The sequence below is a fragment of the Varanus komodoensis genome, unplaced genomic scaffold (assembly GCF_004798865.1).
Source record: "Varanus komodoensis strain SLA01 unplaced genomic scaffold, ASM479886v1 scaffold23, whole genome shotgun sequence".
Lineage (NCBI taxonomy): Eukaryota > Metazoa > Chordata > Lepidosauria > Squamata > Varanidae > Varanus > Varanus komodoensis.
In genome coordinates, this window is record NW_025335627.1 from 4,415,367 (window position 1) to 4,442,801 (window position 27,435).

The window sequence follows — 27,435 nt, forward strand, 5'->3', positions numbered from 1 at the left end:
AACCTCTGTCCTGTCTTCTCATTTGTTCCGGACGTCGTAAACTTCTCCTAAATTGGGCATCTGCCAAATTCACCGTTCCCTCTTCTTGAGCTCCTGAACTCTGCCCAGCAGCTTCAGTCAGGAGGCGGGGACGCAACTTGTTCCAGCACCTCAGAGTCAGGATGAGGAGAAGCCACCCGTGCGGAAGTCTCATCGTTAGGTACGGAATAATAAGTTCAAGTTGCAACAACCCAGATTCAGGCTGGACATCAGGAAAAGCTTCCTCGCTGTCAGAGCAATGTGACAGTGGAACCAGCTGCCTAGAGAGGTGGTGGGCTCTCCCACACTGGAGACATTCAGAAAGAAACTGGACAGCCATCTGAGTGGAATGGTGCAGCGTGGTGTCCTGCAACAGCAGGGGGTTGGATCCAGTGGCCTTCTAGGCCCCTTGCAATCCTAACTCCTTCATCACACCATATGTGTTCTATATGGTCACATCTACCCTCACTGCATGAAGGAGATTGATTTGCCTCTATAGAAATGAAAGATTGTTATTTCCACATCTCTGTAGACAACTCATACATTTCCAAATTCAAAGAAAGACTGTCCAATTTCCTGTTTTACTGTTTGGCCTGTCCATGGCCCTGCAGGTCTTTAAAAAGTGCACTGCAGTACTTTACACCCATTTACATTTGCAAGGGATTCAGATTTACTCTTACTTGGCTGATTGGCTGATTGTGACCCAGGCACTCAGACGCCAGTTCTCTGCAAAGCAGACTGAAGTCCTGGGAGTCAGTCCCAGGGTATCCAACAGATTTCCATCCCCGAACATCCCTAGTCACTACCACAATTTGCTGCTGATTTTGTTTTGGCAGCAAGAATACATCTTCTGCATCCAGTTATGTAATCTCATTTGATTTCTTCATTGGCCATCTCATAATGTCCATGCATACAGTTGTGTGATTGCTTCCTGGAGCTATATATTTGCAATAAACTAATTTTCCATGTCACTCCTTCTATGCTGATGGGAGGATTTAAAGGTTCTTTCCCTTTGGTGATTGTCCAAACATTATCTTTCCACATCCTCATTTTTAAAATTGCTCTTAGTTTTGTATACCTATAATTGTCATTTCACTCTCCTGCAGCCTAGGAAGTGATCCTATACTCCCCAGCCAGCCAAAGGTTCACTCTGCTTAGAAAGAACTGTGTTGGTTTCCTCTCTGATGTTGGGAAATTAATGTTTAAGGGGGAATATAGGGAGCAGGGTGAGACTGAGGTTGCCAGGATATGAGTTTCTGACAGCACTTAAGCCTCCTTCTCTCCCTTTCGGAAGTGGCTGAAAATATCTGTCTAGCTGAAAATAGGTGGAATGGGAAGTCATAATGGTCCCTCATGCTCTTCCCACTCTTCACTGAATGCTTGTAAGCCTTGGAGTGCCTATGAATTGCATTACTAATTACATTTCTCTGTTGTTTCTTCACCATTATTGATAAGAATATTTCAGGTTTATTTCCTTTCTCAAAATGTTTTTGCCTAGCAAAGACCATAGATACTTTGCATAAAGTTTGTTTAATTTTCATTATTTGAGTCATAACTTATCTTAAATGAATATTTTTATGAAACTCCTCTAGTATCTTTGATAATATGCCATATATTTTAGGAAACTTTTTTGTAACAATACTGAAATTGAGTATAGCCTAGCTTCTCAGTATCAATTCCTTTGGTAACAGACTCGTCGAAGTATGGTGTTTGCTAAACACCTTCGTGTGGTCGGGGACATGTTTAGAATCAAATATTTAAACTCTACTGATGAGAAGGACAGGACACAGTACATTGAGGACTGGACACAGATGAAGGTAAAATAAGTGGCAGACTGTTGTCAACTTAATTGTGCTTCTCAGGGTGTTTTTTTTGTCATAGAACGCACCAGAACAGCATTCCGGCACCTTTTTTGATGGATTTTTCCAAGTGATTGTGAATCGCCCTGTTGGGCATAGCAGATCAGCTGCAAAAATCATTAACATAGTGCCTGCAGGCTGCTTGTGTGTTGGCGCTGATTGTGAGGGTGCTTCTTGGCTTGGGACGCTGCTCGGCTTGGGATCGGTCGTGTGGTTGCACGCTGAGTGCTTACTGCCAGCGGCGACCATTGTGTAAAATTGTGACCCCAAGACGTGAGTTCCAGCACCTTTTTTTTTTTTTTTTTTTTTTTTTTACAAAAAAAGCACTGGTGCTACTGGTCTTTACCGCTTTGTGCTGCGACATGGCCAGTGTAAAATTGGAACTCTGGAATGGAGTTTTTCTGGCTAGTTAAATTGTTGTAAGATGCGATTATATAAAAGCAACACTGGATTTACCTTGAATGGTTCTCATCAGTGGATGGAGAGCATGTTGGCTAGGTTACTTCTCACATTTGCTTCAAAGGAAAGGTCTTGCCAATTTTTCCAGAGCAACTTTACTTCCTGTGTGAGGGGCCCAGTCCCAGTTCCAGGATGAAATATTAGAGCAGAGATGTTTAAAAAAACCAAAAGAAACAACATCAAGAAAATTGACTTTAAACAGTCAAAAAAATCCAACAGAGAAGGAAGGAAAATTGACAGAAGCTCAACTTCAGAGCTTAAATTGTTTTACACTGAAATTCCTGGGAACCAAGAGCAGAGCAAGATTTTAACCACCCAGTGCAAGATATGTTTTATTTATCTGTGAGAAGAAATACTGAGTCCAAAATTCATTTATTAATATTTGTGGGTATCCTGGGTAATATCCTAGGTGGGTGGGTTTGTAGTTGGTCTCAGTGCTGGTCTAAGGAAATAAGACATGCTACATAGAATACCTTTCCCCCAAAGGTATAGAATTGGAGGTAGCAAAGGCGTCCATAACTTGTAATATCTCATGAAAGTAAGCAGATGCAACACTAGTTCAGGTAATTCTACATATTTCTTCTTCACAATCTGTGCACCACACATATGGGCTTCTGCACCTGCATAAAACCTAGACTGGGAAAACTTCAACAGATCAGCATGCCTGAGTGGGAGGGAACCCTTCTCCTAGGTATACAAGAACTAGAAGGGGAGGTGCTCCCACCCAGTCCCTCTGTTCCTTTTCAACTGTCATCAGAGATACTGGAAATCTCTTCCCTCCTTTGCTGTCTGCTAAGTAGCTTACATTTTACCTCTCTCTCCTCATTATTCAACCCTTCTCTGTGCCTTTTCTCACTGACCAACCTCCTCATCACTGTATTCTATAAAAAGAGAGAGAGAGACTCTTCTCAACAAAAAAAATATTTTTCTACCTGGCTTTCCTGTCACCTATTTAGTTTGTCTTACGTTTCCCTGCCTCCTCCCTACCACACCCCCATCTGCACGATGGCATCTGAGGCTTTCTACAGCTGTACCTCATGCAAGGCCAGACTGCCGTTGGCAGATGGCAACCTCTGCCTTTGTGAGGAGCACATAGTGGAGACCTCTGTTTGTTGCTAGGCCTTCAAGAAACAGACCCACCAACAATGGACTGGCTGAAGGCCAAGCTGTGGAAGACAGCCTTCTGGGTCATCTAAGAATCAATCCTCCTCCAAGGGGTGTGGGGCTGCGAGAGCTGAAAATCAGCCCAAGAAAACAGCCACTGCTCCAGCAAAGAAAATGGCTGTCATTCCACTGAAGAAGAGGTGTTGAGTGAGCATTCACCCACCAGCCCCACCAACAGCTGGCTCCTCAGCCTCTGGTAGCTGCCCATCTACCCAGATGCCCATTGCCGTGGTCCAACTTATTTCCAACACTGGTGAACAATTGCCCAACTGCCATACTTGTCCCAGTTCAAGGATGCATTTCCCACTCATGAGCCATCACTGCCCTCTACCTTCCACCCATGCATTCCAACACCACTGAGAGGCCTCATGCTCAAGGGGCCACCAACTGCACTGTTGGCACTTGAATCTGGCTCCAGCAGACACCAGAAACTCTCCCACTCTGCAGTTATTGACTAGAACTGAGGTGCCCAAGGGTCCCTGGCCTCCAGCTTCTCCAAAGAGCTGTCAAAGGATCTGGACCACATGGAAAAGCTGGTTGCCTTCATCACTCACCACTGCAAGACCCACCAAAGAGATGAGCCTGATACTGACTTCTTCAAGAGGGATCTTGACATGGACCAGTGCCAAGACTGGGGCGGCACACGCTGACTCTGAGACCGCTCCAATGGTGACTGATGCCAGGGAGACCCCACCACTCACCACTTCAGGCCCCCAGCTCCATTGACCAATGCTGGGACCACACTGGGGCCTTTTGACGTCAAGCTGGCACCATATTCTGATTGGTGCTGATGACTGACACCAAGACACCAGTGTCAGACCAACATTGAGACCATACTGCTGATGAAGAGCCTTCCTGATGGTAAGCTGCTGATGCCGCTCAGCACTGCACCAACACCAGTGTAAACAGCCCTGATCAATGTCGCCACAGCAACACCAACCCCCATTGCACCATGCCTGTTGACATCCCATTCCCAACACCATGAGTTCCCATCATCCAGACACCAGTGCTCACCCTCTACATTTTCCAGCCGTGAATATGCATCAGATACAGACTCCACCATCTCCGCCGCCCTCTCAGAACTGTCTCCCAATGCTGTGGTCTATGAGCAGGACCTGGCATTGCCATCAGAAGAGAGGTGCTGGTTTGTTGATCTAGCCAGTGACCTAGGGCTCCAGACAATGCAGCCAACTGAGCAAGAGGCCAAGCCCAAATAAAACTCTTTTAAAAATTATTTTCACAATGATAAAGAAAAGTGAATATAGAAATGAAAGTGCCAGGGTCAAATCCACAAATATAGCATATAACATCAACATTCAAACAATTCATAAAAAAGTGAAAATCTCCATTGGCTATAATCCCATCAAAGCAATTCAATTCTCAATCAAAACTTGTCCAGTCTATTGTTTTTAACTTTAAAGTAGAAGTTACTGACATTTATAAAAACTATAGGAAGAGAGACGTACCAATTTTTATTTCTACCTTTTGGACTTCCCATTGCTCCAAGGGTTTTTTCAAATTGCATGACAGTAGTGTGTGCACACTTAAATCTTCAAGGAGTCCAGGTGTACCCTTAGAGGATTGGTTCCTTATAGACTCTTACATTCTATCCATACTGCCTGTAACCTCTTGAATAGTCTAGGACTAAATGCAGGAAAATCTATTTTCTCACCCACTCAGTCCATCCATTATACTGGGACCAGCTAGACTCCATCTGAGCAGCTGTGTATCTTTTAGAAGTGAGAGCTACAGCAATCATTGAGATGTCCCCCAAGCTCCATCAATGATGTACAGAAGCAATTCTTCAGATTCGACAATTACTCAATCTCATGGTAGCTACTGTTACAGTCATTCCTCTAGCCAGACTTCAGATGCAGGTGTTGTTTGTCCACACTTACCATCCAATAAATTGCCCACAATGGCTTCACTTTTGGATCTCCAATCCAGTCCATTGCAGTCTGTGCTGCTGGACACACTGCATCAACTTACTGAAAATAATTCCTTCCTTCCTTTCTTCTGGAACTAGGAAAGAAAGCTTGGGTTAGGAAAGAAATGGCAATTCAACTACTCGATGTGAATGACAAAATGATAACAGATGACATAGAAAAGGCAGAAGGCCCTAATTGCTACTTTGGCTCAGTCTTCCTGTACTTCGCCTTCATCTTCTCCCACCTGATGGGGAAGTACAAGAAGCAGGATAGAAGATCAAGATTGATAGGGAAATGGACAAGACCACCTAATTGGGTTGAATGAATTCAAATCTCAGGGCCTGATGAACTCTATTCCAAAGGAGCTTGCAGGAAAACTCTCAGAACCATTTTGAGAAATCATGGGTGACGGGATGTGCCACATGAGTGGAGAAGAGCTCCCCATGTTGTCCCATCCTCATGAAAGAAGAAGAATCTGGGAAATACAGACCAGTCAGTCTGACATGTATCCCTGGGAAAATTCTGGAGCAGATTATAAAGCAGTCAGTCTGCAAACACCTTGAAAACAATGTAGTGGTTAGGGTTTCTCAAGAACAAATCCTGCCAGATTAATCTGATTTCAGCTTTTGATTGGGTGACCTCCCTGATGGATTGTGGGAATGCTGTGGACATAATCTTGACTTTAGCACAGGTTTGACAAAGTGCTCCATGAACTCCTGATTAGGTAAAACAACTATCAGGTGGATTCACAGCTGGCAACAGAATCAGATTCAAAGAGTGCTCATCAATGGCACCTTCCTAAACTGAGAGAGGTAACCAGTGGGGTGCCACAGGATTCAGTCCTTGGCCCAGTGCTCTTCAACATTTTTATTAATGATTTAGATGAGGAAGTACAGGGAATGCTTATCAGATATGCAGACGACACAAAACCAGGTGGGATTGCTAATACCCTGGAAGACAGAAACAAGATTCAGGGTGCTCTTGATTGGTTGGAGTGCTGGACTGAAAAAAGAATGAAATTCAGTAGGGACAAATGCCAAGTAATGCACCTAGGAAGAAGAAACCAAATTCATTATTACAAGATGAAGAATACTAGACTCTACAATACTGCAAGTGAGAAGAATCTTGGAATGCTTGTAGATCATGAGCTGAATACAAGTCAACAGTGTGTTGTGGCTGCAAAATGGCAAGTGCTATTTTAGGCTGCATTAATGGAAATATCACTTCTTAATCACATGAGGTATTAGTTCCCCTTTACTCAGCACTGGTTAGGCCTCATCTGGAATACTGTGCCCAGTTCTGGGCACCACAGCTTAAGAAAGATGCAGACAAGCTGGAAAGGGTTCAGAAGAGGGCAACAAGGATGACCTGGGGACTGGAAACAAAGCCCTATGAGGAGAGATGGAAAGAACTCAGCAAGTTTCGCCTTGAGAAGAGAAAACTGAGAAGAGATATGATAGCGCTCTTCAAGTCCTTGAAATGGTGTCACACAAAGGAAGGCCAGGATCTTTTCTCAGTCATCCCAGAGTGCAGGTCACAGAATAATAGACTCAAGTTACAGAAAGCCAGATTCCAACTTAACATCAGGAAGAACTTCCTAACTGTTAGAGCAGTGCAACAATGGAACCAATGACCTGTGGAGGTTGTGGGCAATCCCACTCTAGAGGTATTCAGGATGCAATTGCACAGCCATCTGAGAGGGATGGTTTAACTTGGAGTCCTGCACTAAGCAAGGAGTTGGAAGGTGACATCAGACCATTGGGTCCAACTCTACTATTCTATGATTCTGTTCTATGAAACGTGACTTATCTCACCAGCAGGATCTGGTACTGGTTCGTTGACAACAGTATCATGTCGACCACCATTCACTTCTTTGGATCCAGCAACACAGTGGCCTATACACTGAGCAGGAGGACTCTCAGTTCCCACAGGTGGCAGCTGAACCCTATGGCTCTACAACATATCTTGAACATCTGTGAATCTCTTTGCCAGTTGGGACAATGCTGTACACAACAGCTTTTGCTCTTCAGCAGGGCAGGGCTACACCATCCTGGGAAATGTGTTCATACTGAGTTGGAAGGAGACCCTTATCTTTTTCCTGCCCTTTTCTTTGATCATGGGAGTACTAGTAAAGGTTTATTGGGATGTTACAGATTGCATTCTTGTAACACTATGGTGGCCAAGGCAGCCTCATGGCATAGATCCATAGTAGCCTTCTTGGTGGGAGTCACATTGGCTTACCACTCAAAAGTGTAGAAGGCAGTAGAGGGAGCCCACATGGCTCCACAAAAAGTTAAGTGACAACCTAAAAGAAGAAAGGAACATGTACAGGAAGTGCAAGCAGGGCCAGGCCACAAAGGAAGAATATAAACAAATAGCAAGGAATTGCAGGGACAGCATCAGGAAGGCTAAAGGAGGGATTGAACTGAAACTAGCAAGGGATGTTAAGTACAATAAGAAAGCCTCTTTCTTATTGTACTTACTGTCCATGGGGTTTCCATGGCAAGGCTACTGGAGTGGGTTGCCATTTCCTTCTCCAGTGGATCATCTTTTGTCAGAGCTCTCTGCTATGACCTGTCCGTCTTGAGTGGCCCTGCATGGCATAGCTCATAGCTTCATTGAGCTGCACAAGCCCCTTCACAACAAGACAGTGATCCATACAGACCACAAAGAAGAAAGACAAGTTGCTTACCTGCAAATGACATTCTGCAAGTGTCATTCACACAATCCACACACTAACCCTACTCAGTGTCTTCTATGAGAAATGATGGTATATACAAACATAGAAACATGGAAACAGAGAGAGTCAGAAGGGGCCTCCTGTGCTATCTAGTTTTACTCCCAGCTCCACTCATGACATGCCTACCATGTGCATGCCCAGCCTGTCCTTGAACACCCTCCCACCCTTCCATGGGAGGTTTCAACCACCTCCCATGGAAGTACATTTCATTCCCTAGAGGTCCTAACTGTTAGGAAGTACTTCCTGCCATCCAAATTGAACTTTGGCCCCCTGAGCTTTGCTCCATTTGAACGCATCCAGCCCTCCTCTGCAGGGGAAAATAGGTCTCTACCCACCTCCATGTGACACCCCCTCATGTGCCTATGTGTTGCCAACAGATCCCCACTGAGTGTCCTCTTCCCCAGGCTGAAAAGACCCAGTTCACTCAGTCTCGCCTCATACGACTTCCTCTGCAACCCGGGTTTCCCACCAAAAGGCTTTCAACCATTAAAACTTCCTGCCAACAGGCTCCATGCTGATGCAGAGCCCGGTGCATTTGTGTGAATGCACAGATGAGCCCTCGAAGAACAACAGTTAGAGATAAGCAACCTGCTATGCCTCCTCATTTGTGATGGGGTACAATGTATAAGTGTTTGCATGAGTATGAGTGCATGCGCTCACATGTGCACTCTGACCTGCAGGCCAACAATGCATGCAGCCCATGGGGCCAAAAGGTTGCCTATGGTAGCCTTTGAAAATTCTCTGTCTGGGATGGGAGGATACAGACTTTCAGATCTACAAAGGCCACTGGGCATGTAATATATGTCTTACAGACTCTACAGCGGTCTAACTTGTGCCATTCCTTTTCCTTTCTGTGCTTGATTTTTTTTTGACAAAATATAGTAGGACATGTTATATGGTTATTTTTCTATAACGGAGGAATCTGCCCCAAGTATCATTTTGTTGTCATGTACAAGCCTGACAAAGTGCTACTAGTCCTGAGTAGAGTTGGATCCACCTCTCCAAGCAGTTGTGGGCTTCCTCTTGTGCTCAGCCCAGTCTTCCAAAGCTGTCCAAATGGAGAGGAGGTATGCAAATGCTCATGAAGCCCCCAGTAGTCTCCTTTCACATCAGTGTATTAATATCACATATAAATAGCTGCACCCGCCTTCCCCAGAGAGCAAGGAAATGTAGTTTAGTGGCAGACTTGCATACTTGACTCAGCAGGCTGCCTTGTACTTGGTAAGGCCACTGGTCCATCAAGCCCAGTGTTCTCAGCCCTGATATTTTACGCTGGACTTGAGATCCATGTAAGAAGAGAACTTGTACAAAGCAATCCTCAGTGAAAACAAAGTGAATGATAGCTGTTGATGAGAACTTCATAAAAAGGCCAGTTAATTATGAAAAATGGCAACTTTCAGTAAATACTGCAAAGTCATCTCAAATGCTTCATTCCCAAATATGTTATTACTAATCCATAACTATTAGAGAGCAGAGATATTTTCCCACTGAATCAATGCCATTTTATTTTAGTTTCAGCATGTACTGGTTCTTCTGTGCTAGGTAAAGCTGGGCATGGCCATAGGTGGCCCATATCTTGGAGTTCACCTGAGACGCAAAGACTTCATTTGGGGTCACAGAAATGATGTGCCCAGCATCCAGGGTGCAGTGAAGAAAATCCGCAGCCTCTTAAAGTTGCATAAACTTGAGAGAGTTTTTGTAGCCACTGATGCCACTGCAGAGGGTATGTAGTTTTTTCAAACCAGCTTAATTTTGTTCTAAATGGTTCTGTCAGAGATCAGATTGATGGTGGACGAAACAGCTATTTTGTGAGATGTGTCTGAAGGCCCTAGACTCTGGTCCAAGCAGAGAGAAGCATAAGGGAGAGGATGTCATGGCCAGTTAGGTATTTTTAAAAGTTGATTTTCATTAGACAGTAGCTGCCCGTGTTCCCATAAGTTTAAAGTGCAAGAGACAGTCATGCAAAATGCATGTTATTTGCCTTCAGTCTGTGGCCGTGACCTGGTACTAGGCATATCATGATCTATGCTATATTTTTCATAATAGCCTTTGTGTACTTTGGACCTGGCATGTCTTGAGAATATTGTTTGAGTTCATTGATCTGGTTCACGTGATAGCAAGCCACAGTACAGTGGATTGCTGTATCCTCTGAGCCCAGACCACTTTCTTCAGGGTGGCTTGTTTGGGGGCACAAGCCCTCCCTCATCCTGCACAGAAGGAGGCTGCTCCTGGTCAGCCTGGAGAACTCTTTTGGCCACGTCCATGAATCGCTCACCCTCCCTTATCCCCCAGAGGGGGAGGCAAAGGCATTCTACAAACGCCTCACCTTCTCCTGTAGGAGGGACACCAGCTTGCATCTAGTCCAGATGTATCCCTGCTGTTCCTGAGAGCGATGAACACACATGGCACAGATGTCGCATTTGACAGCAACACCTGTAGCTCCAGCCATGGCTGTCTCCTGGCTTGGCATAGGCCACCCCTCACAGGCCCAACCATCTTCCCCTGTCCTGTCTGTCTTATACTACCCTTACTTGACTGTTCTCACCTAATTCTCCCAGACAGAATTATAAGAGAAAAACAGAACAATCAATTAAAAAATACATCCCAGTGACTTAGATTCCCCAGGTAGCCTGGGCCACAGCTAAGGAACGCAGACAAGGAACTATGCCCTTGGCATGTTGTCCTTGATGTGTTGCTGCTGGCCCTGACCCTTCTGCTTCCTCCTGGGCCTCTCTGACCTCTCTAGCCCACCCTTCCTTCCTCACCACTGCTTCTGCTCCCCCTCCCTGATCCTCTGCCCAGTCCTCCAGATCCTCCTACCTTGCCCTTGCCAGTTCCCTGGCCATTCTCTGCACTCTCTCCCAGACTCTGCTGCTCTGCCAAGATCCCAGGATTTTGACAGCTGTGCCACCAGCCCTCTCATCCCCAAAGGGTAAGGAGCCAGTGATGGTCATTGCAAGCTATCACTTGGGCATCACTTGAATTGCTGTCACAGGCAGTGTTAGGGCTCCAGAAGAAAAGCTCTGCAAACAGAAAGGGCTGGAGCAGGGAGAGGAAGACACATATCCAAGATCCAGGATACCAGTTAGAGTACCAGGTGAAGGATAGGGAGAAAAACCTATGTGAACAACATACCTATATGAGCTACATACCATGTAGCTCATTTGTGGGGTGGGCTGTCATATGTGAATTCACCCAGTGAGTTTACCATTTGATGCTTCATCCATTATCTCTATAATCCTGCCTCTTTCAATACATTCCATCTTGACTAAAAAACAACAACAACAACAACAACAACTTTCTGAAGGGTTAAATAAAAAAGGGAAAATGGTGTTTGTGGTTCTAGTATGCTCCACTTCAGAGTGAGATGTGACCTCTCAGTTGGAGACCACTCATTTAATGTGCCTTTTCAGAGACAGAAAAGTTGAAGAGACTGCTTCCAGAAATGGTGAGGTTTGAACCTACTTGGGAGGAAGTGGAACTCTACAAAGATGGAGGAATAGCAATTATTGACCAGTGGATATGTGCACATGCCAGGTAACTACATTGTTTTTTGTTACGTTTTTGTTAGACCAACCTCCAGACTTATTTATTCTTATCCCCCGAGGAACTCTTATTAACAAGAATGGGTTTCTAAGTTGGCAGAACTTAGAAACTCAAGGCCACAAAAATTCTGTGGAGGATCTGAAGTGCCTGAACCTCTAGAACTTGCACAGAGGTATACTTTCCTCAGGCAATCACACTTCTGGAGCCTGTGCAATCTGAGCCACACATGATGGGACATATATATCCTTAGGACTTCCACGATCCACAGAAAAAGATGACTTACTAAATGAGTTTGTTTGTAGTACATCAAACGAAACAGTAAATGAGGACAGGTCCTCCTATCACAGCAAGACAAGTAAAGGAGGCAGTGTTCTAATTCAAGGGTGGCTTTCTCTGATAACAAGGAACACTGGATATATTAAATCCTATTTATCTGACTGTGTCCTGCTCTGTGCTCACAAATGCCCAGTTCCTTCTTAAGAATTGTCAGTCCAAGAGTCAAGGCCATATGGTATACGTGTGTGTCCAAAGTTTCAAGTAAGGTGGACATGTCTGAAAGAATGTCCAGTAAACATGCCAGAAATCTTGATACTGATCAGTTTTAATCAAGTCAGAGAACACAGATAACAATACCTGTTTGCCACAAAGAGCAGCCCTGTCTGAACTAATTTATAGCCAGATGGAAATCAGGATTTTGACCAGTTTGGCCTCTTTTCAGGTGCACCACAAGAGGGAAGTTCAAGGAAGGTTTCCTTGAAGAGAAAGAATAGTAGTCACAAAAATAGTAGCAAGCTCATTGGTATTTTGTCCTGGAATATATCTGGATGGAAGTCTAAAATACATTATAAGGATTTGAGTGGATATTTAATGCTTCATTTAGCGATAGCATTCCAAGAAACTTGGCTTGTGCCAAATGATGAGATGGATTTTCCAGGATTTACAACATGGGTTCAACAAGCAGCAAGAATGACCAGCAGGGGCAGAGCCATAGGCAACTTGGGCATTTTGGTTAAGGGTTGGGGTTAGAGTTAGGGCCAGGGTGGAGGAAAAACGGGATGAAGAAATGATTGATTGTGTAGACACTGTCCTTAACCTTCTGCTGCTAAAGTTTTCTGTTGCTGCTATGGCAATAATCTTGGTAAATGCCTATATATCCCAACTTCTTCTCATATTATAGCTCATATATATGGGCTCTGGCCTGCATGGGCCTGTTCTCTGGAAGATTCTACAGCTAAGCATTAGTTTGGGTGGGAATCCCATCCTTTCTTGTTCCTTCTATCTGTGGGAGGGGCTCCTGCAAGTAATACTCAACTTGAGGATTTTTTCAGCATTTATTACCTTTTTCTTTTCACCACTTTCTCTCCTTTGACTCCCTGCTCATCTCCCTTTATACCCACCTCTCCATGAACTTAATTTTCACTCCTTAGTTGTAAATCTACCTGCTTTCTCTCTGATCTTTTGTGTCTTTCTACGAGCCCTTTCTCTGTTCTCTGCTGTCTGCCTTCCCCATCTACTGCAGTGGCATCAAAAGCATCCTTCAGAAACTGTGTCTGAAACTCCCCCACCATGGATGGATACTCCGTTTGCTGTTTCTGGTTGGGCAAGGGACACATGGTCAAATCATGCCCATATTGCCAGGCCTCACAAAACAGGTTTAGAAACATAGGAAAATTGACAACCTGGCATTTCCCACAGCTATTCTGCCAAGGTTATCTACCATAGACAGCTGTTTCATCTTACATCATCTAATAACTAAACACACATGAAAAAACAGGCAGCTTTTTGCTGCTTTTATCTAACGCAGCTTTTGACTCTATAAATAGGAGACATCTCTGGAAGAAAATGTTGAATTCTAATACAGATTTCAGTCCCCAGAACTTAATTAAAGTCTTATATACAGAAACCTACTTGATGGTCCAGACTGGTTCCAGCCATGCTCTTTCAGAGCTAATCCCAACTCACAAAGGTATCTGTCAAGGATGTACATTAGCCCCTTTTTAATTTTTATATAAATGATATAGTTGGATTCTTGTACAGCCAGAACTACCATATGCCCAAAATTCTAAATAGCTTGTAAATATTTTGTCTTTATGCAGATGACATGATCTTATTGTCAACAACTCAAGTTGGACTGAGAACATTGCTAAGATGGTTTAGTTTTTACTGTGCAGAAAATGATTAATCACACTAATTCCAAAGTCATGCTTTTTGGCAAAGAGAAAAGAAAAAAGGAAAATGGTATATAAATGCAAAAGAGCTAGAGCAGGTAAATTCTTATTGCTACATTGCATAATTTTCTCAGCCACAGGATCTTGGACACTACAAAAAAAAAAAAAGAAAAGTGAATTAAAAGCATCTGCTGGTCTATAGTCTCTAAACAGACTGCTGAATTTCATTATTGCTGGGATATTATGCTCAATTTTAAATATTTTGAAGGCGAAAGTGACACCAGTGTTCGTTTTTGATGAAGAAATCTGGGCCTTTGCTGATTTCACCAATATTGAAAAAGTCCAAAACCATTTTTCTGCATCCAATTTGAGTAATTTCAAAATCCCAGCTTATATAATCAGCAGAATTTGGCATAGGAGTGATTTCTGTATATCATTGTAATTTATATTAGAATGATAAATTACTGCTGCAGTGTCAATCAGACATTGGAAAAGAGACTTCTGTCTAGAGGAACAGAATACATTTTATATGAACAGTTCTGGCTCCAAAACTTGACAAAATTACTTGTGAATTTTGAATTTTCCATACAGGAATTGAATCCAAGGGGAAGGGATACCAAAACGATTTTTAAACAAAGAGCTTTTTATATACAAACTCAATCTGATATAACTGCCATTATATCCTCTTAAAATAAATGGCTAGCAGGCACAAAACATCAACATCAATATGAAAAATATTGGAACATAGGGAACTTTAATGATGAAAGTAAGGGAATTTCATGGTGTGCCAATTCAAGACACACTGTTTATCTGTGGATCCCCAGACATGGAAGGCTATGCTTCGTTGCCGGTTATATACTGACATTGGAAAATGTTATCCAAAACATTGGGTTTTCTGCTTCAAGGGACAAATCAATACATGACAAAAATATGTAGGCTTGCTTGCGGTGGGCTTCCTGGTACAGGGGAAAATGCTACCTGGGAATGGCATATTCTATTTTCATTGTAGTAATATGAATCCGTTTTAAGTAATTTTTGCATGTTCATTTATATGCTAATTTTAACCATTCTCTATGTACTATGATAGCTTCAACTGATTGTATACGTTTGTTTTACTCAGGCTAAGGACCAGTCCAATAGATGCTTGTTTGTTTAGTATATGGCATATATTGCCAGGGAGTCTGCAGTGTTTACACACAGTAGATGTTCTGGCACCTACATTTTAGTGTGCAATGGACAATAAACATTAATCATCAGAGAGAAGGCTCTTTCTCTGGTAACCATCCATTGCTCCAAGGTGGGCAACAGCACCCAGAGAAGAGCCTCCGAAGATGATCTAACAGTCTGGCAGCAACCTAGGGGAGAAGGTGCTCCTTCTAAAGCACTGGTCTTAAGCTCTTGAGGGCTTTAGCACCAACACTTTGAATCAGGCCCAGCAACTGACTGGCAACTGAATTACAAAACTAGCATAATGTAATTGAAATAGCAGCCCCAGGAAGCTGCCTCACAGCTCTTGTCTGTAACTAACTGAAGCTTCCAGCCATATTCAGATGTAGTTCCCTGTATTACACATTGCAGTAATCCAGGTAGGTGGCTGTTAGCGCATGCATAACTGTAGCCAGTTTATCCCTGCCCATGTAGTCATAATTGATATATTAGCTTTCATAAAAGACCTTTCATACCACTGAGGTGCCACTTCGGCCTCAAATGACAGAGCTTGATCTGTGAAAACCCACCGACTATGGCCCTACATACAGGGTTTTGCTCAGCAGAACCATCTTAAGTGGGTTACATTAATCAGCTCTTCCTTATTCTATAAATTACATATTTGAAATGGCAAATGTACTTATCACAAGGGAGAAATTAACAATTGGTGTGAACGTGTTTGAGCACATAGGTAGTTGGTATCATATGCCTTAGAAACTGTTCCCATCACTATCTACTATTTTCTGTATTCTTTCACAGATATTTTATAGGCACCTCAGTTTCTACATTTTCCTTCCGCATTCATGAAGAAAGGGAGATTCTGGGTTTTGACCCCAAAACAACCTACAACAGATTTTGTGGAGATGAAGAGAGAACCTGTGAACAGCCAACTCACTGGAAAATTGTATATTAAATTGTGTATTTAGTTCAATTAGTGAGCAGTTGTTGGGCTCACTAAAACAATGAGACAATCATTTTTGTGGAAAGAAATTGATATTGCGTGTCACTTCTTTTTCATTTCTGCTGTTAAGCCCAACAGAATGATAGTAGCTTTTCCCTTTAGCCAGGCACAGTTAACTTAGAATTGTTGTTACTGGAAGCTCTTTTGATAAAAAAAAGTCTTTTTTAACTTCTGATAAAAGCTCTATAGGCTCCTCTTTAACATTTACAATGCTATGCTGAAAGCACAACATTCACTTGTCTTACTTTCCTCAGCAGACAGGAGAAGCCAGCAAATTTGCTTTCCAGGATTTGAGTGTCCCAGTCCCATATTCATTCCACAAATGGAGGTACTTTACAATAATGAATACTCTTTTTGGTCTCTGCACATTCCTACACATGCATCCTGTGCAGACTACCATTCAGGAAAGTTCTATAGCTGAGATAGAATTTTGGCAGAATTGTTAAATTACGGGAAATGTTACCACAAAATATAGTAATGGCAACTAACATTGATGACTTTAAAATTGGAAGTAGACCTTGGCTATCAGTGGCTGCTGGACATGATAGATATATGTTACTTCTAGTATAGGAAGCAGTCTGCATCTCAGTACCAGTTGCTGGGAAAAACAAGAATGCTAACAAGTACCCATCCTTCTTGTCAGTTTCCTGTAAGTATCTTGTACCTAGTGCCTACCTAGTACAGAATGCTGTTGGTCTGATCCAGCACAGCTGTTATATTCTTATGCTCCCCCAAGTGTTCTATAAAGACAAAGAGTAAAAGGAATGTAACCAGAGAGTTCCTTAGTCTTGAAGCAAACAGTGAACTCTGCAGATGTCCAGTTGTTGTCTACTACTATGACAGATCCAAGAAACTCCCAACACTAGAGCAATTTGTACAGTGGGCATCGTGGGGATCGGCACTGCTAAACAAGCAGTTCAGTGGCAGGGAAGGGCAGGACCCAAGCCTTCTATCATATTGGTAACCATGGTACTTGACCAGAGGAAAGTTCAAGAGAAGCTGAAGTAGACTATGAAAGAACTTTCTGCGTCACTTGCTATGGCTGCTGGCCACCTAATTTTGTATATGGTTTTTATCTCATCATGTCACAAAAGAGGATTACCAATGGGAATGGGGCTGCTTATATCACAGGATCGTACTAGTACAATCGGAAGGAGCCTTGGAGCCATCAGGCCAACTCCCTGCTCACTGAAGGACATCAAGTTAAAGCATCCCTCTGATTGGAGCCCAGTTGCCTCTTGAATGCCTCTACTGTGGAAGAACCCGCAGCCTCCCCAAGTCACTGGTTCTATTGTTGTCCTACCCTAAGAGTCACGATTGCTTTCCTGATACCTGGCTTTCTCTAACTTGAGCCAATTACTCCATGTCCTGCATCATGATCAAGAAGAGATCCTGTCCTCCCTCTTTGTGACCTTTCAAGTACTTGGAGAGCGTGATCATATACACACTCAGTCGTCTCAAGGCTAAACATGCCCAGTTATTTCAATCTCTCCTCATAGTGCTTTCTTTCTAGTCCCCAGATCATCCTTGCTGTTATCCTCTGAACCTCTCCCAGCTTGTCTGCATCTTTCCTAAACTGTGGTGCCCAGAGCTGGACACAGCACTCCAGGTGAGCCCTAACCAGTGTGATCAATTGTTTTTAAATTGCTTCACTGATGGCTTCAATCTGGTGCTTATCCTTAAAGCTCCAGATGTTTTACCCTTACACAAAGATCTTCATTTGAAGGTCTCTGCTTTGTGCCTCCTCAGCAGAGGGAAGGTGGTGGTTTAACACAGTGGAAAACATTTTCAGTGGTGGAAAATTCATAGAACATTCTCCATAAGCACCCAGCACCCACTTTATCATGATTTAGGATCCAGGTAAAGGACATAAAAGAGCTGAAAAATATGCAGATTAACACAAACTGATCAAGGGGCTAGAGCTCCTTTTCTGTGAGGAAAAGCCCCATAAGATTAAAGCCTGAAAGGGAATATTACTTCATGTCATGCTGCTGGGCATCTGGTTGGTTGCTGTGGAATGCAGGATGCTGGATCATTCACCTGTTCTAGCAGGGCTTATCGAAATCAATGGCAAGCAAATGGCTTTGTCACATTATAGAATGCTTTTATATTCTCTGAGGATAGGGTCTACAAATCATACCTAGGAAAGCAAAAATCTAACAAAGTATTCAGGTCAACATACTACACCTACACATTGCTATTAGAATCGCTAGATGTAGTAGGACATTTTCCACTCTCTTCCATTCAGCTGTGGGTCATGCTTGTGTCTGCAGCCATTGACGAAATGTGAATAAATATCAATGCAGCAAGCACTGTAGCACTGAGCACATAACAGACTATTATTCAAGAACAACCAGCTTAAGCTGTTTAGACATGATCACACTTTTGCAATACACCTCTGTTTTGTCACTTATAAAAAAAAGAATAGTAACAAAGTAAGTCGGAAGCAGTCTCTAGCCAGACCCCTGGCTCTCCCCAGCATTCATTCATTCATTTAAAAGCTTTTCTATCCCATCCCCTACAGAACGTCTCAGGATGGCTTACAATAAACAAATAGAATAGAACAGCCCGACAGTATCCAGCCATGATATACTAAAACCCCAAATAAAATCATTAAAGCAATAGGAAAATAAAAACGGTTTTGCCTGATGCCGAAAAGATTATAACGTCAGCACCAGGAGAACCTCTCTGGGGAGTGTATTCCATAGTCGGGGCACCTCTGCAGAGAAGGCCTTCCTCCAAGTACTCTCCCTCCTAGGGCTCCCAGAGTAGGGCCTCCACCTCAGATCTCAAGGGGTGGGAGGGCACATAGGGAAGAAGGCGCTTGTTCAGGTATCCTGGACCCAAGCCCTTTAGGGCTTTATAGGTCATAACCAGCACCTTAATTTGGTCCTGGACTTCAGTTCGTAGCCATTGTTACTGGTAGAGGACTGGCGCTATATGTGAAAACTGGTCAGTCCCCGTCAACATCCTGGCAGCTCTATTCTGAATCAATTGAAGTATCCGGACCGTCTTCAAGGGCAGCCACCCGTGGAGTGCATTACAGTAATCCAACCAGGAAGTCACCAGAGCATGGACCACTGTTGCCAGGCAATGCTCATCCAAGTAAGGACGCAGTTGGTGGATCAGCTGAAGCTGAAGGAAAGTGCTCCTCGCCACCCCTGCCAACTGGGACTCCAGGGACAGCTCTAGGGCAAAGGGCACTCCCAAACCGTGAACCCTGTCCTTTAGGGGGAGTGCACCCCATCCAAAACAGGGCTGAAATCATTTGCCTGGAAGGTTGAACTGCCAACCAACAGGACCTCCATTGAGACTTATATGGATAAGTCTCAATTTATTGGCCCTCATCCAGCCCATTACCTCAGCCAGACACTGATTAAGGACAGTCACTGCCTCACCTGGACTAGATGAAAAAGAGAGGTAGAGCTGGGTGTCATCAGCGTACTGATGACTCCGCAGTCCAAACCTCCAGATGACCTCTTCCAGCAGTTTCATGTAGATGTTAAAAAGCATGGGGGATAAAATGGAACCCTGCGGAACTCCATGGCAAAGCTGCCATGGCACAGAGTCATAGTATCCCAGTACCACCTTCTGGAATTGGCCAGACAGGTAGGAACCATTGCAAAACAGTGCCACCAACTCCCAACCCAGCCAGCCTATCCAGAAGGATACCATGGTCGATGGTATTGAAAGCCACTGAGAGGTCCAAGAGAACCAACAGGGATGCACTCCCCCTGTTCCTCCCCCTACACAGGTCATCATACAGGGTGACCAAGGCAGTTTCAGTTCCATAGCTGGGTCTGAAGCCACTGAAATGGGTCAAGATGATCAGTTTCCTCCAAGAATGCATGGAGTAGTCCTGCCACCACCTGCTCAAGCACCTTGCCCAAAAACAGGATATTGGCCACCTGCCTATAGTTGGCAGCTATCTCTGGGTCCAGAGATGCCTTCTTCAGGACAGGCCTTATCACTGCTTCCTTCAAAGGGGTGGGAACCTGGTCCTCCCTCATATAAGTGTTGATGACCTCCTGGACCCAGGTACATACCCCATTTTTGGTTTTCGTCAGCAGCCATGAGGGGCAAGGGTCAAGCAAAAAGGTGGTGGGTCAGACCAATCCAAGCATCTTGTCTACATCCTCAGGCTGCAACAATTGAAACTCATCCAATAAAGGTGGACTAGACAGCGCTCTGGATGCTCCCGTTCTAGGACCGTATCAACAGTAGAGTCCAGCTTGTGGCGAATCTGAGCGACAGGAAGCCCCATGAGGGAGACTGAGTCTCAGTAAATTAGGGTCAACCCCCCTCCCCTTCCCTCAAGGCGGGGCTGGTGCCACACCAGATACCTGGGTGGGTACAGCTGGTTGAGGGACACCCCCCTTCTCCTGCCCAGATCTCTGTGATGCAAGCCAGGTCAGCCCCCTCATCCACAATTAAATCATGGATGAGAGATGTTTTGTTTTGGACTGACCTGGCATTCAGCAGCAGCAGCACCAAGCCTGAGGGCCGGTTAATATTACTACCAGGAACCTTCCGGTTGGAGGAGAAACCAGAAGAGGGGCCAAATACTAGCCATCTGCCCCTCCTTCTTCTATAATGACATATTAGACCTCCAACATCCTATCTTCCCTTGCCCATAACCACCCCAATGGGGGTGCCCACTCGCTTCCCAGGATCTCCCATAACAAGTTGGAATTTGGAAGCATTCTGCCAACCTGCCCATTTAGTCCTTTCAGGACCCTGACCCGCAGCCGAGCAGCGCAGCCCAATTTTGGGCATTTTGGACAGATTTTGCTTCCCTTCCCCTGACATCCCTTCCAGGGGTCAGGCAGAAGCACCGATGCACGGCCAGTATCAGAGGCCCTCTCCAAGGGAAAGTAGAAGGCATAAGATTTCAAATATTGAGACAGATTAACCTCATAAAGGAAGCCACCACTTTGAATTTATAAGAGCTGAACATGGTGTCATGGACGGGGCATATTGGAAAACTTTTATACATAAAAGTCATCATAATTTGGAGATGACTTGAAGAAGGAAAAGCGGGGTTCTCTGACCATACCATTATTTATTCTTGCCTTCAAATACCCCTCTATATATTTTCACATCATTTATGCAGAGCAGGAGGTGGGTAAAGTTATGGTCTAGGTTTTCACATAAAGGCTACAATCCAGTGTGGTTGCCTGTAAACCTCTGAACTCAAAAGGATTATGGACACCAAATGGAGGCAATCTTTGCCTCCCCACTACTTCCACCCTGAAAGTCAGTTGGAAGCCTGATTTTGGCTTCCTAGTTCCTGTGCTTCGGACAGAGAACAGGCTGAAATGCCTGTTGAACCCATTTTCCAATGCTCCCTGCCACCCAGAATGCCCTCTTGGCATGGCTCTTTGTGCTGGCTGCAAATATGGGGGAACGAGTGTGATGCAAGCACATATCCCCTGCCCCAAGCTCTTTCTGGGACTCCAAAGCATTCTTTAGCCCCTCAGATGTTACCCTCAGATGGCTATCTGGTAGATGTTTTAAGCAGAATCATCAACAAACATAATTACTTTTTATTTAAGTCACTAAATGTGGTCAAATTTGTAACTGTGAGAGCTCATCATCCCAAAACTCTAATTATGAGAGTCATCATCCCATTTGTATTATGTGCTTTGAAGACTAGGCCATGTATTTGGGCTGAAACTGCAGATAACAGAACACTAGAAGGAATAGTCAATAGCATGAAAGACTGAATCATAATGGGAAACATCCTAACAGGAATAGCTGCCTCCAGAGGTACCTTCACTTGCAGATATTTAAGTAGTGGAAACAGCCATTTGTCAGGTATGTTGTTTAATTGTATCTTGCAGTGCAGATCCTGCATTGAGCAGGGGGTTGAATTAGATGACTTCAGAAGTCTTTCTCAACTCTGTTATTCTGCAATAATTCAGTTTGTCTGAAAGTACACCAACTCATTTTGGAGGCTGAAGTAACACATTTAGCAGTGAAGTTACACAGCAATACAGTATCCCCACTTAACCATTATAGCCCAATGTCTTGGCATACTTTAAAATCACCCTACTGATTTGGAGTGTCCTTGGCATTTAAAACAACATCCAGGATCTAACCTTAGCTGCACCCATTTTATCTGCGGGCTCTATATAAACATTTGGATTTCAATCACATCAGCAGATTTTTAAATTTTTATTTCTCTATGAATAGTCTGTACTTAAACTGCATTGACAGTTAAAAAAGCTTCAACTGTGGGGATGGCAGTTTTTCAGTTCAGAGAACGTTTTCTGCAATGCAGCAAAACAAAATAAGCATTCTTTGCATCTATGTGACAATATAATTAACTAGATGTTTCCAGTAATTCAGTATTCATTCTGTGTGGGCTGGTTGACTGGAGCAGAGAAGAAAGAGAAACCCATCCCTGCCTGACCATCATGCGAGAGCACTCTTTTGTTCCAGTTGGCACAAAATTCTTTTGTTGCCCTACCAGTCACAGAAAAATGGATATAAAACATGTGTAGGGAAAAGTAATTTGACACATTCAGATTCATTTCCAGCTTTTATACGATTTTGGTTGAAAGGAACATTTCATTACATGTTACGTATTTTATTCTTTTCCTTATAGATATGTTAACTGAATCCTCAGTTCTATCATATTTCAAATTACATTTGTGTTCATACAACACTGTGCATCCATAGAAACTGCACTATAGTAGAATTGGCACATGTCATGGCAAACATGACTTGTCTCAAAATAAAATGTTATCAGTTGAACAGCCCAAATATAATTATTTCAGAACATAAGAATTATCTACTAAATAATGATCTATATGCTGCTGTCTTCTTTCTTGCGCTATTATATTTTGATCTACCTAGTGTCATAATCAGGTATAATGCATTATGCATTTATACATAATCCAGAAAGCAATCATAATGCATTTTGCATTGTAAGCTTCACTCTGCCAAATCGCATTCTTTTTGCTGATGACCAAGCAGAGATATCAGGAATGAAAATGGTATGAGAAAGAGAAAACAAAGGTGAGACAAATTGGAGAGAGACAATGGTCTGCACCGCATGTAATGCTAAACCTGCCGTTTAATACTAAGTGGACAAGCAGAAGCAAACCTTGGGCTTCTGTGCTACTCCTCTAATCTTCTGACACAGCAATGACAAGAATGTCAGAAACATTCACTTCCTTTTTTTAGATAACCAGAGTTTAATGTTATATCCAACCTGGGGAAACGCTTATTAAACTATGTTTTTAAATAGCCTAGGATCACAAAGCACTGATTGTTCCTGGATTATTTCAACAAACCATAATTTAAACAAAGAAGTTTCCTCCAGTTCAGAATATAGCAATAAACTTTGTTTAAAGGGAAAGCAAGTGATTTTATCTTTTCTTCACAGCCTTGTAGACGAGAGGGGAGGTGGGATGCATCCAAGGCTCACTTTTGCCCATTCCACAATTTACTAAGCCACTGAGAGAATTTTGGTTATTGTGAGGTATAGAAATGAAATGAAATTCACAATAATTTCATTAAAATGATTAATTATAGTTCAGCATTACAGCATGACTGTTATTTAAAAGCTATAGGACATGCTCCATTTCAAGCCATAATTTGCAGAGAGGTTGGGTGGCTTCACATGCCATTACAAGCAATCCTGCATGGTTGCCGGGATTCAGTTTTTCACTAAACTGGTGAAGATGCTCAGATGGTAACTCTCCTACTTTGCATCATTTCCTCCTTCCTCAGTCCTCCAGGCAGTATTCCAGGAGGCACTGCAGGAAGGAACGGGGTTTCTCCGTTTGATAGGTGTGATGGAGAGCCAAGTTTGGTTCACCATCGCTGTTACGCAGTCTCTGTTGTGCAAACAGGCATCATGACATGAAAAGCAGCACAGATGGCGAAGGAGCTGACCAGGCACCCTTGCCTCCACTGGAGCAGGAGAACAGCGCATGCTCCATGCTCAGGCAAAGGGGTGGAGCTAATCAGCAGGATCACGCTGCACGAAGTAGTACTGCTCATCTGATTCCCCCGTTGATCCCCACAGGCACATGGATGGGAGGATCCAGAAGCAGCTGGGCAGTGGTACCCAGTTGGAGCAGGGCAGGCTGCTCGGCCGTTTCCACCGCTGCCTGCCCATCTCACTCCCATTTGCAGAAGAGGTGTTCCCAACCTGGTACCCACCTGAGCCCCTTTCTTGTCGCTGGCAGTGATGAGGAGGAGGAGCACTCATTCCGATTCCTTACTCCCACCTGGCAGAGAGGTGTCCCCATCCATAGGGCAGGTGCTGGATTGGGGATGCCACTCTGACCAGCAAGGAGGCAGTGCAGGAATCAGCTGAGTGGTGCTGTTCCTTCAGGCAGTAGTGTCCAGCTCATTGCCCACTCTGGTTCTGCCCTACATACAACAATGGTTTGTTTTCAAGGTCATCATGGTACCAAAAACCACAGAAACAACCACTGTTTCCGTTCATAGCTTTTAAAGACCAAATGTACCATGCTGAGACACCATAACAGGGTTCAGATGACATGGCAGACAACCAATGTTAAAAAATGTACCAGAACTTGCTGTGTCATGTGAACCTGCCTATTACAATATAGTGTGCAATCTTCACACTTTAATTACTTTATAATTGCTAAAGCCACCACAGTGAGAACCACTGGAAGGTTTACAATGCAAGTTGCTAAATTCACTTTTGGCATTTTTTTAAAACTTTTGAGCCAAGTGCCAGAAACGCAAAGGAAAAGGCTGTTCTGTTATTTTTCCTCCTCTGCTGCCTCCTCCTCCTCTCTCCCTCTGTACCCCTTAGTTGAAACAGCAGTTTTTCTGCTGAACCGCATCCCCCATACATGTTATTTTCCTTTGTAGTCTGCCCACAGCTCCACCCAAATCTATTCCACTCCTTTGGGACACCATTCTGTTCTAGGGCTCTGTCCCTTGGTCTTGTCCAGCTACAAGAATGTCAGGTTTTAAGAATTTCCAGTCCTATTTACTTGATAATGGCCCACAACTTGGCCTTGAACTGTAATTGCTTCAGTAGAACCATTTCTGTGGCCAGTTTTAGGCATGTAGATGTGTTGCTTGTCTCTTATATATTATTCAAGCGAAAGTAACCGTTAGACATTGCCTATTAACATTTAAAGATGCCATATACATTATTTGCTTTCACACTGTAAAATTCTGATTTATTCTCTTAGAATCTATATTATCTTATTGCTATGATAACTTTTAGTATTTTTCTTAAATTAACATTTCCTCTCTCTGCTTTAAAGAAAGATGTACACCACATAGGACTTTCTTAGACATGCACACAACCTTTTCAAACCTATCACCACAGTACTACACAGGCAGTCATACCCAAACGATGAAGTTCAGAAGTGAGCTAGCTACCATTTCTAACTATTATACATAGTCACAAAAAATATTCTAAAATACTTGTAGCTGCTGTGACACCTTCAATATGAACATCACATAATATAGAAGTCAAGATAAACATCTAATTTTAAATTTTTAATTCCTGGCATTGGTGTAGCAAAACAGGTAAGCATTATTTTGCTTTAAGCATACGGACAGGATAAATGAATTTGCTAAATCTAGAGGATATACTTTCCTGGAATGGAACTGATAAGATCAGCCAAAAATTTCTATTATGATTGTTATAGTTTTCTTACTTTCACGATTGCATTGATCACTGGAGTTCTATCCTAGCAATATTTTATGCTTATACTACTTACGCTGGAAGGGCTACATCAAGAAAGTGAGTTATTATACGACCATGTGTTTGATTTTATGGCACTGAGCTTGAAACTTCTTATCACATCTTTCCCAGACAGAGTGATGTCCTATAGGTAGAGAGTAATACTTTGTGAAACATTGGCAGTCAGCAGACGGACCACATGTGACAACCAGCTTTGTAGATTTAGCTAGCTGCAGCCTATGACAATATACAAACTGCATGTGAGGGTGAAACTTTTTTAATCCAAATATCTGTGCAGCACAGACAGCTGGACCAGCTGCAAAGAGTGCCACCTGACCATCTTCCTCAAATGCTTCTCAGCCTGGGTTTTAACTCCTTCAACTAACACTGAGCCAATGGGTACTAACTCCTATAGTCATTGAGAGATCTAGACTTGTACAGACACTTAGAGAGCCAAGATTCTGGAAATAAGTATGATGTTCCCAGTATTTACTCCTATTCTAGTAGGTCAAAAACAATTATATTTCAGAATAGTCTGGGTAGATAGTTTTATATTAATATATGAGTACAATCACAGGCAATATAACTTCAATGAGACGAAACAGTTTAACTAAAAAATAAGTCAGGTTGATGAAGGGCACATATTTTAAAAAATTATTTTGTCCTTAGAATAACTGTGGCAAGTCAGCATATTTTCTCACAAATTAAATGCCTAGAAATTGTCATTGCACGTAATATTTCTGTTGTACTCTGATGAGTTCCCGTGAAACAAAAGCCATCTATTTCAAGCTTTTTTGTACATTAAAGTTTAAAATGTGTTAAGTTTACAAATATTTTTGTTTCCAGTTTACAACGATAAAAAAACCCAAAACTTTCACAATATGTGTAAATGAGGAGTGAAGACAAATACTTTCAAATGGAATAAAAACAGGCATGTTAAAAACTGGTTCACAGATTAATAAATACATACATCAAAGACACAAAATTTTCAGTAGCTGGTTTTTTAGAGTGAGGAAGTAGGGAAAACTAGCTATCCAAACTCCACTCTGGTTGTATTATATGTATCCTTCCTATCTTCTTAATCAATTAAAAAATAAAAATCTAAAAGAGGTGCATAAGTTATATGTCTCACAGGCTCTAAAAGAACATAAAATCAGATCACTTACTAAAAATATAGTTTAAAATCCTATGTGATTTACATTTGTCATGCACCCCCGGCAATAATGCCTTAAAATAATTTCTAAATTTTCCAGATGAATCAATTTAAGAGAGTGGTACTACATTTTTTTCCTGCAGACAGAAGCTCTTGGGATTCATTTAATACTTCAGCATAAAAATAAAATAAAATAAAATTTGTCACTAGTTGTCTCCAAAACCAACAAGGATTTTAATGCTGTTGATATCACTTATTAGAGAAAATGTTGGTGTTGGACATGGAAGCTTTCACCATAGCTCTTTCTTGAAGTATACTCCACAAATCAAACTACGAGGGAAAACTGATCCTGTTCTATGGGCTTCTCTACCCAGGCTCCAAGTCCTGCTTTCAAAAACGCTTTGAACAAACACTCTTTCGCAGTTTGATATTCCACAGCTCGCTGCTTAGTCTCATGATATAGGTTTGGTTTATTGACTTTTGAACGAAGGCAAGAAGAAAGCTGCAAAAGAAAAATGAAAGAAAAGAAAGAATTCTGTTACGTA

The 27,435-nt window shown here is 42.8% G+C and overlaps 2 protein-coding genes across 10 annotated transcripts in view; one reads left to right on the forward strand and one right to left on the reverse strand.

The window, feature by feature from the left end:
• POFUT2 (protein O-fucosyltransferase 2) overlaps nt 1–16,070 on the forward strand; it is a 39,051-nt gene extending 22,981 nt beyond the window's left edge. Inside the window, exons 6-10 of one of the 2 annotated variants that reach the window (XR_006414909.1) lie at nt 1,710–1,835; nt 9,711–9,891; nt 11,582–11,705; nt 13,811–13,980; nt 15,848–16,070. Coding sequence is in view for 1 of the 2 variants with exons in the window: in XM_044432021.1 (XP_044287956.1) it covers nt 1,710–1,835; nt 9,711–9,891; nt 11,582–11,705; nt 15,848–16,001 (585 nt within the window). In the remaining variant the exon portion in view is untranslated. The remainder of the gene's footprint in view (nt 1–1,709; nt 1,836–9,710; nt 9,892–11,581; nt 11,706–13,810; nt 13,981–15,847) is intronic. The other variant, XM_044432021.1, reaches the window with a different exon arrangement.
• Nucleotides 16,071–22,580: 6,510 nt separating this feature from the next.
• Nucleotides 22,581–27,435, reverse strand: part of ADARB1 (adenosine deaminase RNA specific B1) — an 88,279-nt gene continuing 83,424 nt past the window's right edge. For 7 of the 8 annotated variants that reach the window (XM_044431680.1, XM_044431682.1, XM_044431685.1 and 4 more), the window contains one exon: nt 22,581–27,392. In XM_044431680.1, the coding sequence (XP_044287615.1) occupies nt 27,216–27,392 (177 nt within the window). In that variant the 3' untranslated portion in view covers nt 22,581–27,215. The remainder of the gene's footprint in view (nt 27,393–27,435) is intronic. The other variant, XM_044431687.1, reaches the window with a different exon arrangement.